Source organism: Cinclus cinclus, chromosome 3 (genome assembly GCF_963662255.1).
Source record: "Cinclus cinclus chromosome 3, bCinCin1.1, whole genome shotgun sequence".
Lineage (NCBI taxonomy): Eukaryota > Metazoa > Chordata > Aves > Passeriformes > Cinclidae > Cinclus > Cinclus cinclus.
Genome location: NC_085048.1, coordinates 5,080,508 through 5,096,317, shown reverse-complemented (window position 1 = coordinate 5,096,317; position 15,810 = coordinate 5,080,508). Strand labels below are relative to the sequence as shown.

At 37.2% G+C, this 15,810-nt stretch overlaps 1 protein-coding gene across 1 annotated transcript in view; it reads left to right on the top strand.

Annotated features, from left to right (window-relative positions):
- SUPT3H (SPT3 homolog, SAGA and STAGA complex component) overlaps window positions 1–10,516 on the top strand; it is a 38,262-nt gene extending 27,746 nt beyond the window's left edge. Inside the window, exons 4-8 of the mRNA XM_062488310.1 lie at window positions 2,060–2,135; window positions 4,803–4,915; window positions 5,609–5,716; window positions 8,831–8,941; window positions 10,409–10,516. Coding sequence (XP_062344294.1) covers window positions 2,060–2,135; window positions 4,803–4,915; window positions 5,609–5,716; window positions 8,831–8,941; window positions 10,409–10,516 — 516 coding nt within the window. The remainder of the gene's footprint in view (window positions 1–2,059; window positions 2,136–4,802; window positions 4,916–5,608; window positions 5,717–8,830; window positions 8,942–10,408) is intronic.
- The last annotated feature ends 5,294 nt before the right edge of the window (window positions 10,517–15,810 follow it).

The window sequence follows — 15,810 nt, the reverse complement described above, 5'->3', positions numbered from 1 at the left end:
CATGTGAAAAATTAAACCCCAAATTAGAGGCTATTATAAAGCATGAAGTAAAATTGCACAAGGAATTCTAGGGTTGCTGTTTCTAGGATATATTATGTGAGAAGTGTCCTGTGCTATGCAGAAGTTCAGATTAGATTATCTCTGTGATGCCTTCTGTTTTCAAAAGTGTAGCTGAAATAATTCAGGGGCAAAGTTGAGTTCTGTAACGGGTTGAAGTTTCAGCATGGATTGTGAAAATTATTTTTAAAGGAATACAAACTCAATCTAGATTTAATATTTTGTTGGAATGGATTAACTGAAAATTTTTGCTAATATGAAATGGCAGCTCCTCAGAATGTAGTCAGGTTGCCAGAGCCAGGAACAGGAGAACTGGAAAATGCCTGAGTACAACAGTTTCTACTGTGGTGACTAAAGGTCCAAATACAGTCAGATTGACTGGTTAAAGAGGAAAAGAAAGGACTCTCCAGGTGTATTCCTTCCTGGTCAGCTTATGGTTTAGTTACAGTGAAATTGAACATGACTGTGAAGCAGATCTTGTAAGTAAAGGGTTGGATGGTTGTAGGAGAGTGACTTAAAAGGCAGAGAAGACGTAGAAACTGTGAATTTGAAGTGCTAATTTTATTTAATTGCTTCCCCCTCTGACTTGAGAGCCGATAAAGCCAAATGCAAGTTTTATAGCATGCAGATGTACACATATATATTACCGACAGCCCTATTGTCTTCTATTAAATCAGATTGAAGAACTCTGTGATTTTGATTTCATCAGATGTAAAATTGTTGAGGGCGTCAGAGCAAAATTTGTGTCTGTGTGTGGTTGTTTCCTTCTGTTTTGTCCTCGGTGTGAGCACACCTGTACTTTTCATTCTTTGTGGATGGTTTCTTGAGCTTCAGGGGTTCCTTGAGCTTCATGGGCTCACTGCACAAGCACAGTCTCAGCACCATCAGCCCCTCCTGGCACCACTTTGTATCCATAGTCATAGCTCAGGTGTGATGATTTATTCATTGACGTCGTTTGGAAAACATTTACATTCCTTTCCTTGTTTCTGCTCGATTGAGAGATTGGACTAAGCTGTCTGCTTCTGGCAGGGACAGTCCTTTTTAATCTTAACTACTGCTTCCTGCCTCTGGTACACAAAGGCTTTACTCTCTTGTGGAGACCAGATCTTTACCTCGTGAAATCACCCCTGCTCTGTTGAAGTAAACAGAACTCAAGCACCTGCTCGGACCTAACCATGGACTTCAGCGCTGCTTCAACCATGATTCAATTACAGCATCCAGTATATGTGGAGGAGAGGGTGTGCACAGTGTTTGTGGTTTTGTAACTTGACTCTTTTGAGATTCATTCTTTGGGTTGGCACTGGACTCCTTGTGAAATACATTCTTAAATGCAGTAGTGAACATGTGAAGATATTTTTTCTCCCACAAGCTCTAATTCAATCTAATTTCCTTTCTTTTCCTGAAGTGTTCAGAAGTGTAAAAATTCAAGCATAAATTAAGAGTGAAAAAAAAAAAGAAGCAGACACATGTACCATTTATTTATTTATTTATTACTATGTATTGAGTGTGGGAAGGGACACTTCAATGCCACTCTCTCTCCGGCACATCAGTGTGATGGAATTTATTCACTTCACAATTTAGAAGCCCACAGGTTCAGCTCTGCTTGGTGCAGAATATGTTGGCCTCAATTCAGGAGAACATTTTACTTTTCTGGCCATCTGTAAATACACAGGCAGAATACTCATGTGCTTCAGTTTAAACATGCTCCTCAGTCAGGGCAGCACTGCTCACACCTCTCTCCTCTCAGCCCTCAGCACTGGTGAGGCTGGGTGAGCAGGCAGGTTTTGAAAATAGGAATTGACATGCTCCTCTGGGAAATTTAACTCACAAGACTAATAACCCATCTGTGGTTTGTATTTCTGCATCTTGACTTGTTCAATGCATGTTTCATTTGGGAGGGTTGCTTCAAGGTTGTGGCGAGGGCGCTTTGGTGCTATAATTTCCGTTGTGGAATGCAGTCTGTTGGAATAAGGTACATCATGTACTTTTACTCTTTTGTCAGAGAGCAGAAAGACAAACACGAACCATGGACTCAGTCCAGTATGCAGAATTCTGTGAAAGTCGGCAACTGAGTTTTTGTAAGTATTATAATGGCTGCACTATGTTAAGATGTTTGATTATTATTTCATTTAATAAAGAGCACACCAGAACTTCATGTTTTTTGAAAGCACTTTTGTTTCATCCACAGTAATAAAACTTTAAAATCTTTGTCTGTGTGACTCCTGGGAACAGTTAATTTAGCACAGTTTCAGGCCGTGGGGCAAAGTATTTTATTTTAAAATTTGCCAAGCTTTCTGTGTGCTGAAATACTGAGTTGGTGAGGATGACTGCAAAGTTAGAACTGGTGAGGAGTTAATAGATTAAAACCACCTGAGTTTTGCCTCAAGTCTGTCATGATGGTGCTAAAGTCGGCGCATTAGCAAGGTTTCATGGCTGCAGGTTTTTTTGGAATGCCTCTAAAATTAGAGAAGAGAAGCAAGTTTTGCTTTTATTTCCCGATCCGCAGAGACACAAAGAACTTACTAAAGAGTCTTTTCTATTTTAAGCTGTAAGCTCCTGCTGTGGAATCTATTCACCATTAGCCAAGTTCATCAGTATACGCCATTCCAACACTAATAACATGATGACAGAATTAGGGCTTTACTAGCACTGCGAACCAACTTACTAGAAGTACTTGTGGGCCACGACTATAATGAGCTGTAAATTAATGGGCTTGATCATGTAGCAAAACATCATTACAGAAGCAGCTAAGTGATGACTAAGGTTTTAGGTCAAATGTCAGAGAAGGGGAGGTGAAGGAGCCAGTAAAAATCATGACAAAACGGCACATGATCCTACAACGCAGACTTGAACACAGTGGTGTCTTTAAAGGAGAGACCTTATCTTGTTCTTCCTTCTAAATTCAAAGAAAGAGTGACTCATTTCTGGCAAATAAATGACACATTTGTGATACTGTTCTCCATCAGCAAATGTCAGCAAACGTAGGAAAACAGTTTTTGTAAGCATTTCTTTTTCTAATTCAATCTGGTTTTTTACATTTAGTTATAATTTGGCCTCACACATCTGTGAACCATTAAATAAATGATACTTCAGATTAGGGTGACTTCAGGAAATGAGAGGTTTGTGATAAAGTCATTTTTAAAACCCCAAAACTGCCATCTGGAGACAGAACAAATAAAAATCTTAAATTTGCAAAATAAAATAGAATGTTGCTGACCAAGAGATTGTGATCTGTAAAAATATCTCAGCGTTATTTTCACAGTGTTTTTAAATGACCATGTCTATATGGTTCTTTTTCACTGACATATAATGTCATTAAAGAATAAGAGAATTACAGTGGTTAGAAAATAGTACCAAGAGAGACATGGGCACAAATTCAATTGCACAAAATGAGCTCAATTAGACAGAATGTACTAAAGGCCATACAGAACATTGCCTTGTCCAAATGCTTTTTTTGCTTATTTATTTCGGTAAAAATTGATTGTGTTACTATGTTTAACGAAGTGTATTGTTGTAATAGAAGCCCATAAAAACTGTGTCACAAGAGAATAAACCTGGAAGGGACTTTAAGAAACCTGTTTTAAAAAATATATTAATAATCACAGTTCCAGATATTTCTGCAGTTTTAAAGAGAGGCAAAAGAAGAGGTCCCTCAAAAGATCAAGTACTACAGTATTGCAAACTTCAATTCTAGGGAGCATTTTGTGATCATTTTATCACCTTCGCACTTCTCATGTTTCTTTCTTTTCTTTATTTTTGTTTGCTTGTTTGTTTGTTTGTTCCTTTTTCTTTCTTTAGCGATGCAATGTAGCCTTCCATTACCTCCTGAATAAAAATAACCATTATTTTGACCTTTTTTCTGTTTAACACCTGACTTGTCTGTAGCTTTTTAGTCCTGTTTGAAAACTCTTTTTGAAAGAGTTGTTTCCAATTTCTTCAGGTGACTTTTCCACCTTGTACTTTGTTTTTGTTGTCCTGTCTCACAAACAGCCCTTATTAAGATCTCTGTCTCAATAGCTCCTTTCTGTCCACAGATTTCTATGATCATCTTGTCTACCACTGACCTAAGTAAGATCATCCTCTTTTTCCCTCCTTTTACTCTCTGAGCAAATATTACATTTCATTGTCCCATAATTTTCTCAGCCCTTTTTATGAATCAATCCCACCCATTATCAGTGTGAAGTTCTCGTATGAATGTTGACTGTCCAAAGCACACTTAAGAAACACTCTTGGAGAAATAATTTTGGTTCACTTGTCAGCACCTCAGCCCCGTAAAGTTAACGCCAGGACTTCCAAGTTCTTCTGTCCTTCATTTGTCTTTTCTATTAATAATACAATTATATAAATTTTATCTGGATTCATATTTGTATTGATTTATTTTAGGCTTTTTTAAGTCATCAAAGATATGATGCAATCATTTTACTTATTTTACAGTAATACATTCTGAAGCAAATTTGCCCAGTCCACACTCCTCTGAGGCTGACCCTTCCTTGTTCTGAAATCTTCTGTGTTATCAATTATCTTGTGTTTTTTCTCTTTATTCCATGTGTTTATGGGCCTCCAAAATGTATGAAATAACAGTCTTTCCTCACTGATTCCATTTTGATAATTCCTTCTTTGGCCAATTAAATCACACTCACACTAATTGCTTCGATTTTGCAGTATTTCTGTGACCGCAAAAAGTGGATTATTTTGGCCTGTCTGTCATTAACTTTTCTTTTTCCCCCTATGGTTTTAACTGACAGCAAAGAAAGCATCCAAGTTCCGTGACTGGCTGGACTGTAGTAGCATGGAAATAAAGCCAAATGCAGTTGCAATGGAGATTTTGGCATATTTAGCATATGAGACCGTTGCCCAGGTAAGGGACTGATTGAACTACAGTGAAAATGAATTAATTACTCTTGGAGGCACTTCAGCCTCAGGGTCTGGGCTGTAAGCCCCTTCAGAAATGCAGTCATTACTTCAGTTCTCCAAGCTAGCTGGATTCATGGAGTCGTGGGATTGGTTTGAGTTGGAGGGGATCTTAAAGCTCATCCAGTTCCAATCCCCAGCCATGGACAGGGACGCCTTCCACTAGAGCAGCTCAAAAATCCAGCCTGCCTTTCAATTTGTTGTGTGACAGATGTGTGTTGTGCTGTGTTCATCCATCTCATGGACAAACAGAAATGTTTTCTAACGGCTGCAGAAGAGAGGGGAGTGCAGCACAAACTTTTTTCAAATCCAAACTGAAACCACACACTTTGCTATGTGACCTTTTGCAGTGCGCTGAGGCTCATTTAATCCCATTGCACAACTGGATTAGAAAGAAGGATTTCCTTGAAAACAAAATGTTACCTTAGTGCCAAGCCAAGCCCTATTGGGTAGATAGATTGCTCCATATATTTACAGAAGTGGAAAAGAAAGTCTCTTTAGGCTGAAATATCCGAATAACTTTATTTTCATCTGAGAAACACTGAGAATATTCTGCTTCAACCCACAACCCTCAGTCTCCCATTGTTACAATGGCATTTTTAGTACCATGTCTGTAATCCCATCTGTTTTGCCCCTCCAGCTGGTGGACTTGGCCCTCTTGGTTAAACAGGACATGACTCCCAAAGCTGGTGACCCATTCAGTCATGCCATATCTGCCACCTTCATACAGTACCACAACTCTACTGAGGTAAAACTTGCTTTTTCACATATTAATGCACCTTATGTTTTGCTTTTGCATGTGTTTTTTTCCAAAGTTGTCATTATTATTTGATTTCTGTTATGGAGTTTATAAACTCTGAAGTTATGGATTTAGATGGAAAAACATTAAATTATAGTTCTGAATATTAAATTCATAGCATCATCTTTATAGTTAAATAAAAATCCTCTTGGGTGAAAATTCCTTCTCTCTGTCTTCAAGTCTCTGTTGCAGATTTGGAGATTAAAGTTTTCAAAATTGGCACATACTGTGTTGCATGCATTGATATTATACAGATATTTGTAGTAAATTCTAGAATGAGAAAACTAAATTCTGTATTGCATCTCTTCCAACTGGGAATCTGAGAAGGAAATAATTGGGGTGGGGTTTATATGTGATTTGGTTATATTGTGGCTGTTTGACATCTTGCTTTTACAGCCACATCTCTTAGGGCAGTCTACGAGTGTGAAGACCAGTCTTGACTCCCCTGAGAACACACCACCCCCTACACCCACCCCACCAGCATCAGCAGGGCAGCAACACCTTGGGAAAAACCCCTCAGGAGCCTTGGGGAACGGTGGAATTGGACAGGACTCTACCAAAGCCAAACAAAGGAAAAGAAAAAAGGTATTTGGTGCACAATCCTGGGGGTGGAAAAATGAAAAAGAAACCAAAGTATCCTCAGGAAATCTTTACAGAATCACAGAATGGTTTGGGTGGGATGGGATCTTAAAGCTCATCCAGTTCCCCCCACCTACCATGGGCAGGGTCCCCTTCCACCAGACCTGATTGCTACAAGCATCATCCAAACTGGCCTTGGACACTTCCAGGAATGGATACCCACAGCTTCTCTGGGCAACCCTGTGCCACGGCCTCACTTCCCTCACAGTAAATAATGTGTCTCATCTTAAATATTAATTTTAACTATATCATGTATTATTGGCCATTGCTATTGTAGGTCAAATGTGTGCTTTGGTGGTTTGTTTTTGTTTTTTTTTTTCAATCAGAATTATCCGAAATTTTCCTAATAATATCTGCAAACTGAATTTTGTTAAGGTGACAGTTGCTGCTTCTAAGATAACCTGCTCCTCTACAGGCACAGCAATTGTCACCACCCCAAATAATCATCCCCTTCTCTGACAGGGGCAGCAAGCACAGGTTTTAAGGGTCAAAATATAAGCAAAATAGTCAAAGAGTTGCTTGTGATTTTCCTGATCCCAGCAGCCTGAGATAACTGCAGCCCTTGCCTTTAACAGCTTTGCCTGACTTGCTTTATTTTTATACCAGTTGTTTGCATTCAAGCTAAATATTTGTTAACTTTGCACAAAACAGGGATGTCTCATATTTAGAGTGTGAAATATAAGGACTACAATGCTTTTCTGCTGTTGGTGTTCTGAGAGGGATATATGAACCTAAAACCCACAAGAGAAATCAGTGTGGTTAAATAAACTGGATAGGAAAACCTGTGCTGGTCACTTGGGGCTGTTTGGAAGAAATGTAATGGCAGTGCTCATTTTGCTAAAAAGCAATGGAATGACTGGGGATTTTATCGATTGTTTTGTTATTAAAAATTACTTACTCTTCAGGGTAAAACTGGTGATTTCTACAGAGATAAAGTAGAAAAATATATTTTCTCTTTCTGGTGTCATCAGTGCTGTGGATAGTCCTGAAATGTCCAACTTCCTTCTGTCCTTACTATACACTGGTTAGCTTTTAGTGAATCCTGGAAAGACTTCTGCTTTTTCCTTTTCCTTCTTTTATGTTATATTTGATTATGCTTTGTTCCTGTGGCTGATTTTCATTATAATTCCTAGAAACAGAAACTTAGCTGGAGGTGTCATTTGTGATACATTATATTTTATTTATAATGTGAGTTTAAGTTCTTAGTGTTTGACTAAATGCCTTTGAAAATAATGTCCAAAAACTGCACAGTTTTATTAAATGTTCTCATGACTTATTCAATTTGCTTAGGTATCTACTGGGTATAAATGAGGCAAACAAGTTAACTTGGTGAAAAATACTATTTTTAGCCAATGAAGGCCCAGTCCAGCAGAAAATATTTGAGTTTCATGTTCCCTTTATGGATGTCAATCAGCAGGAAAAGATTCTGCCATCCTTTTATGAATGATTCTGAGTGTACTCACAGGCTCCAGTGGGCTCAGTGCTCTTGAAAATAAAGCATTTTGTAAAAAATATCCCAAGTTTGAGAGCATTAGGATATTATGTGAATGTATGAGGGAGCCATGGATGTGTGTGCATTAAACTTAAGAGTATAGTATAATTAAAGTTTTTGTCATTCTTAGTGCACTCACTATTACAATTTTCATAAACTTATTACCAAGCAGCTACCATTAGATAAGTCATCTGAATTCTGGCAAGCAGCTGTGTCTAGGTGTAGCCTAAACAAACATTTCAGGTTAGCTAGCAAAGAGAAATGAGCAACATTTTCTTCTAAAATCCCAGGAAAATTATTGTCCAATCGGTTTTTCAGGAGCAGAAAATTCTTATTTTTACCTATTTAGGGTCCATAATCCAGAAAGTCACTTGAAATTTTAAAATTTTCCAGTTTGAGGTAACTAAAATGTTTTTGCATCCTTCTAACACCCTTACGTCACATGTTTCAGCTTCAGATTTCAAGTTGATATTATTCAATGGTGATTTTGGTGTCAGATTGCTTTCCACTTTGGGTGCTTGTTCAGTATTTTCCCTACCCCTTGACATCATAATAAGAGCCTGAAATGTTTTAAAAATAGTTTCTGTGGTTATTGCAATATGACTTATATGACCTTTTCATTTTAGTTTGAACATTTTCTGCTCTTTTCAATTGCAGCATAGAGCAGCACTAGGTGAAGGATTTAAAGAGACTAACATCTAACATGGTGTTCTTTGGATCTCTTAAGCAAAGTTCATGTAAAAGTCCTCTTTAATTTGTTAATAGCTTTTTTTTTTCTCTGATCTAGTGTGTGGCACCAATGATGTGTATCCTCAGGAATAAAAAAAAGGAAAAAAGGTCCATTTTATAAAGGTTTATTTTCATACTTTATGCACTGTAGGTCTGTTGTGTGTTTTTGATTTAGTAACAATTTATGTGTTTTTCTGTTGCAGAGCACTGCAGCCTGTGGGATGGAGGCTCAAAGTGATGCCATCCAGCCCAGCCACATCAGAGAGGCCATTCGACGCTACGGCCACAAGATTGGCCCCCTTTCCCCATTCACAGTACGTAATAACAGAGTTATAAAAAGTTATATTTATAATCTTAAAGAACTCTGATTTTCAAGTGGTCAAATGAAGAAGCTTTGGAATTGTTGAGAGCAATTTGTGGTGACTGTAATTTTCTTTATAAAAGTGGCATAATTCTCTTGGGAAATAAAACTTAGTAATTTCTGTCTCTTTTTGGAAAGACAAAAAAAAAGGTTTTTTTTTTCCCTTTCAAATATTATTTTCTTTCAATTACAAATTATGCTTTTTTGTTAGTGCCTGAATTTTCTGTTTTTCCAAAGTTTAGGTTTACAGTTATTTTAAATTATATGTATTGCAATATGGTGAAGAGCACTTTATATTCTAAAATTAGTTTTGTGTCAGATTCTGCTCCTATTGGATATTGAACTCTCAAGTGACACATTTACGGTTGGGGAAAGAAGAGAATGGCTTTTTTAGACAACTTTGAACCTCCATTGAAATGTAATAGAACTGAGCTTGTGGTAAAACACTGATGGGTTCTGAGGTTTTGCCATCATTTTTTCTATGCAAATTGCAAATCCATTGTTCAGAGCAGCCAAACAAATTCTTTATTTAATTTTCTCAGCTGATGAAAATGCAAAAGCAGTCCATCTCCAATGTCATAAATTGGGGTTATTTTCTTCTCGTGTACTGTTCTGTGTGACATTTATCCTGCTTACCTCAGAATATCAACATTTAGAAAATAATAAATGTCAAAGAAATCATTATAGGAAAAAACAAACAAAATCCACCAAACAGGATCTCAGCTCCTAAAAAATCAGGAAGAAATTGTCCAATTTCTGAGAGATTTTAGGAAAATAATTTTTTTTCTGAATTTGGATAGATTAATTTACGTGAAAGTGATACAGAAGTATATGAAGGCCATAAAAACAAAGGAAATAGTGGGACTTCAGAACCAAGGAATAAGAGAAAATAAGAGAAAATGAGTAGGTGAAGTTTTAATTTTCCTAGTGCCAAAACTAATCAGTGCTTTTATAGATGGCAGTGAAAGTTTCATTTACTAATGATAGACAATACAAAATTGAAATGAATTGTCTTTATGTAACTTCACCTTTCTCTTTTGCCACTCAAAAATTCTAGATTAATATCATGTAAAGTGTTGGATAGTATTTCCAGTCCGAAACAGAAAAATGTCTTTAGCAGAAGTTTGCTAAGAGATGTAGTTAAGAATGTGGCAATAGCTTCTGAAAGCAGAGAATTTATTTAACTTTATTTTTGAAAAGTAAAGAGCTCACATAAACAGCTGCAGAAAGGTGAATCTTCCCTCCCTGACCCTCACTAAAAGTGGTTTGGTCAATTATTAACCAAAGTTCAATTTTTTTCTTCAACCACAAGGTATAATAAAATACCCTGGTTTGGGTTGGGGTTTTTTAATGTACTCCTCTCTTGTGAACTTCCCAAACAGTGCAGCTGAACAATTTAATTTGTGACCATTACCTACAGTCAACGTGGTTGATGAGAGGAGCAGATCTTGTTCCCTCTGAGCAAGCCAAGAATAAGAGGGAATCTTGGGTCAGCTTCTGGATGCCTACAGATGTTGTAGAGCTGTAACACGATTCTGCTTTTAATGAGAAGGCTCAAGAAAGGTATTTTGAGAGCTATTGCAGAGTCTGCATTTTGGTCCTTTCCCCTGTGAGTGCCCTCACTGGAGTTTTGGAGAGGAACCTGGCAATGACAATTGTCCATGGGGCAACCAGAAACACTGGATCTTAATTTGGCACAAATGTGGATGGACCATTGAGTACCCTCTGCAATCTGCATTAATGGAGATTTCCACAACAGATGCAATTTAATGATGGCCAGATCTGGTGGTGTGTGTGTAACCAAACCTGAGGAAATGAATTAACAGAACTGATGCAGACTTTTATGTAGTCAGGCATGGCAATATCCTCAGATCCCAGCAACAGGACCTGTGTGACAGAGCCCATGAAGGCAGTGCAAAACCTTGGCAAAATATTAGAAGAAGTCTAAGCTGCTCTGTGCAGAGAGTGTCTGAGGGGAAGATTGTATCAGAAGGATCTAAACCCTGCCCTGAGCTCTTTGAAGCAGCTAGAAGGATATTTTTGTGGATCAGTTTAATAACCAACAGAATGGAAGGTGTCAAGGGGCTGCTGCATTCAGAAAGTTCATATCTGAACACAAAGCACCAGGGGATGAGTTTTCTAACAGGAAATATGAAATTCAACAGTTGTGTTGTCCTTCACAAGGATGGATGATGTGGAAAGGCAGCTGCCAATTGCATTCCAGCAGTTCTTATGGAAAGCCACTTTTTAAAAAAGTTAGAGTTGAGGAGTGAAAAAGCTTCATGCCTTTTCAAGCTACTGAATAGCGCAGTCCCATACATAGAATTTAGATTTAATTTCTGTAAAAAGAAAATATAGGAGAATATTTTGGTTTTTAAAAACTACATATACTTTTGTTTTCTTAAGATAATAAATATGTATTTTTAAAGTACAAACAGTGATTTTTCTCACATCTTTCCCTTTTTGATGTTTCATCATGATTGTCACTCTTTTCCATGTGATTTGGTGATAAGTGTTCCTAAGGAATTGGTTTTGGAAGAAGAGTTAAGCATTACAATTTATTCTTTAGCTGGATTTGATGAATGCTGGTTTGGATGGAAATAGCACTTTGAAAGTTTTATAATCATATGGTAAATGGGAGCTAACATTAAACCAGTGAAAATGATCCGTTTGCATTTATTTTGACCTTAATAGCTATGTCAGAATGACTAACGTAATTAGAGTATTTAGGTTTTGTCTCAAAGTGCAAGCCACAATGGAAAGCAGCAAGTGTACTCTGGATTCTTCTGCATTGTATCATGTCTAAGGTAGTTTGGACATAAGATTTATCCAAATATTTTCTATTAACAGTGTTGGGTGGTACTCGGTGTTTCCTACTTTAATGTATGGTCTAGACCTTCGAAAATCAGAGGACTATTAAGCAATAGCACTATGCAATTTTGTAAGACAGGAATGAGAAGTATGGAACTCTCCATCATATGGGATAATGCAATTCCACGTGCTATACCTGTGTCTGTTTCTATGTGCATTTAAGTTAAGGAAGTGCATAGTGAAATGATGTTCAGTCCTGACTGGACCTGTAGGAATAATCCTAGTATTCTTCTAAATAATAGTCTAGATAATAGTATTTATTATGTCAAGGTGTTCACAAAAATGTTAGGTGGATATTTCTTCCCATGAGCACAAGCATAATGTCTTTAGAGAAATTATTTTAAGTTACTTGAATTGATTGTATTTCAGACAGTTGGGGTAGCAAAAAAATAATCCTTTAAAGATCATTTATTCTGTTAACAATATACAGTGTTTACCTGGAATCTAGATAGGAGCATCTGTAAGTCTTGCATGAACAGTCTGTAAGTAGTACTTGTGATCATGAGAACAGCTCTAGCAAAAAAGGACAGCTGAGATCCTTTGCCCTGAAATGAAAAGCAAAGTAGTCAACTACAATAGTGGAAGACCACAGGCAAAAAGAACAAGAAGATGTTTCCAAAGCAGGTTCTTTGTCTTTAGTTTATACCAGCTCTGAAATGAAGTGCTTCAGATGTTTAATTAAGAGAAAGTGAGTTCACAAATGTAAATTGTAATCCTGCAGAGGTTCATGGCAGACCGTGGCCATTATTCAGCAGCTTGTATGTGTGTAAATGGAGTTTACTGAATGAACATGGGTGTAACCAAAATTTCCTTGGGTAGTTATGTTTAGGGGAGAATGTTCCTTCAGCCTCCCAGGCATTTCAGTATGAAAAGGCTTGTTGGTCTAAACCTTCTCTTGTTAAATATTTCAGTCTCATAAAATTGTCTATGTAGTATAAAACAACGGATATTTACAAACTTGTGTTTATAATATTGCTTGTGACATTCCCTACATGAAGAGCATGTAACACCAGAGAATGTGATTTGGTAGACAGTTGGATTATTTGGGCTTTACAGAGCCCTGCTTCTACTCTTAGAGGTTCTTAAATAATAAATGAGAGTATCCCTTGTGGACTTCAGTAGGTTAGATGTACATGATAATCGTAGTTTCACAATCAAATTGTACATTTAGTCAAGGTCTTTTACTTCTGGTGTTTTTAAAGTGCTTTTTATTGATCCTGATTGAGTTCAGCTTTTATGAAAATGTTTAAATCAATTTCTGTGATGAAAAACTCTGAGGTTCATCACGGATCTGTAGTAATTTCAATATAATAAAAGATGGTTTTGACTCTGTTAATTTCCCCTAAAAACAAAATCTGTGGAATAGTAGCAGATGATCTGGCAAAACTGAGCTTATGAGAGACTAAACCAGCAGATTCTGGGGGTAGAAAGAAGAGAGGGAAACTTTTAAAATACAAAGGATAATGTGGAAGTGTGATGTTTGTGGAAGAGGACATTTTGGAAAGCAAGTTTGGTTTAGGTGCCTTAAACTTCAAGAAAAATTCAGCTTCACATTCACCGAGTCCCAAATGGGTCAGTTAGAAGGGACCACTGGAGGTCTTCTGGTCCAAGCTCCCTGCTCAAGCAGGGTCCCCCAGAGCACAGGGCACAGGGTCATGTCCATGAGGCTTTTGAGTATCTCCAACAAAAGAGGCTCCACAGTCTGGAGTTGTTGCCCTGAGGATTTGGTCTGTGACTTAGTCCTCCTAACTGAAAGAAATTTGGTTTTGCTTGTTTCAGGTCAAAGTAATAATGAGAAGAAATTTTGGAATATAATCTTCAATAATTGCTTCAGTAGACACAATGTGGATACAGTACAGCTGAATTTTTCTAAAGCACTTGAATGATAAAAACTTTTGAATGCAGTTTCCGAAAGAAATTAGTTACATGGAAACCAAATAAAAAATCTCTGATACTTAGGGTGCTGTAAAATACAGACTGCCCATATTGATATTCAGAATCAATTGATACTGATTTTGAAGAAGTCAGGATTTCATTCTTAATCACTCCTCAAAAATGAAATGTATGTATTTATGTCAAAAGGCATTTCAAAGCTTTCCCTTCTGTTACACATTCAGTTTCTGATACAGAAAAAGTCAAATTGACATTTTCATGCTTTCTTCTCGTTTTGAAAGAAAAAGAAAACAAAACAAAAAACCAGACATTTTATTTCAATAAACAGTTACATATTTATGATGTCTTTGTCTATACTTCAAGCTGTTGTCTGCAGTTATTTGTAATTCTAGTGTTAACACTTTGTGTTTTAAAAAGATGAATTATTATTCTATAAAACCAGTAGGAAGTCAAGTCTCAGTTTGGAAATCTTGTTCCCTTCTCTCCCAACCCCCATCGCAAGGTTCCTCCTTTCAGATTTATGAAAGAAAACATTTCTTTCTGTAAAAGGTTTTTGTATGCCAGCATCTGGAAGTGTTTATTTCAGTGGCGTGTAATCTATCTGTGGATTTAGTTAGCACCAGACCCCCTTTTGTGTACTCCTGACTTAAAATTTTTATAAATGATCTTGTTGAATTTGTGCCAGTGTGCCCATGGTTTGGCTGATTGCTGCATATATCCTTTACCTGCCAGTCACCTTTGATTTATGTTCCTTCCCTTCTGCTTTTGCCTCCAAAAACTGTGCCACTGAACTGTCTCTAAATCATCTTATTGGATAAATTGCTCCAAGATGAGATGGCACAGTTTTGGCTGACTCCTTGACAGAAGGCATTCCTATAATCCATCCTCGCCTGCTCTCTGTAGGGCCATTCAAAAAAGAGAAGGAACAGGGGAAATGGGGTTCCCTCTTCGATCCCAGCACTGTTTCTTCCAGTGGTGTTCAGAAATGTAAAATGGAACATTTTATTTATATGGTTCTTAATGCCATCTGAAGACCCATAAACTGATTGAGAATTTTTCACATCTCCTCTCCTGAACTTCTTCATTAGATAAATTTAATCCTGATAATGTGGTTAATAGGGTTTTCTGCCAGAAAGATTAAAATGTTAAAGAACAGCATATTCAAGAATATATTAAAGCATTTTATTTGGAATAGATTATATAATATATATGACAGTTCTTTCCTTTATAAATGTCCCTGTTGGTTTCCTTAAGATATGTAGCTAATACTCCTTCAGAATAACAACAATTCTGTAAGCTTTACCTAATGGCACTACTAATTTGGAGAGTTTTATGAAGTTTCTTGGAGAAAAGCAGGTGGCTTGGCAGTAATTTAAAAGGTTCCCAATTTGTGGTAGCAGTTTCAGGGGGTTTCATGTTTCTAAAGAGAGAGACCAAGCTGCATAATGCTTAAGAGTGTCTGACACAATGATGTATCATTTTGGAGTAAGTTTCCAGAAGTTCATTGGTCATTAAATGTGCTGCTTGACTTTATATTGCAGTTTCCCAGCTGTCTCTACTGGGGGTAGTCTTAATGCTCCAACAGAAATTATTAATGAGGGTACAAGCTTGTAGTACTGATGAAGCAGTAAGTTGCCCAGATGATTTTAGTGAGCAGGAACATAGATTTTTAGATAAGACAAAAATGTCATTGAAGTAGATTTGAAGAGAACTGCCTCCCTTTCTGCAGAGCACTAGGAAAGTGTTTACAAACTGTCTGCATAGTATTTGATATCCTGTGGAGATATTTAAAATTCTTGGATCAGTGTCCTACTACATAACACGTGAATTGTTGCAAGCAGCACATGAGGCTTTCAGGCAGCATAGATGTGGTTCTGTTGAGGCAGGAGACACTGGCATGGAGCAATTCTGCTAATGCAGTTTGTACAGCCACACAGAGGGTTGTGCTCCATTATGTCACTGCCTGTGCAAACCTGTTAGGCTGGAAGTGCTGAACAAAATCTGCATCTTGCTCAACACAGGAGCTCAAAATGCAAAATTTTATCATTTTTCATATCT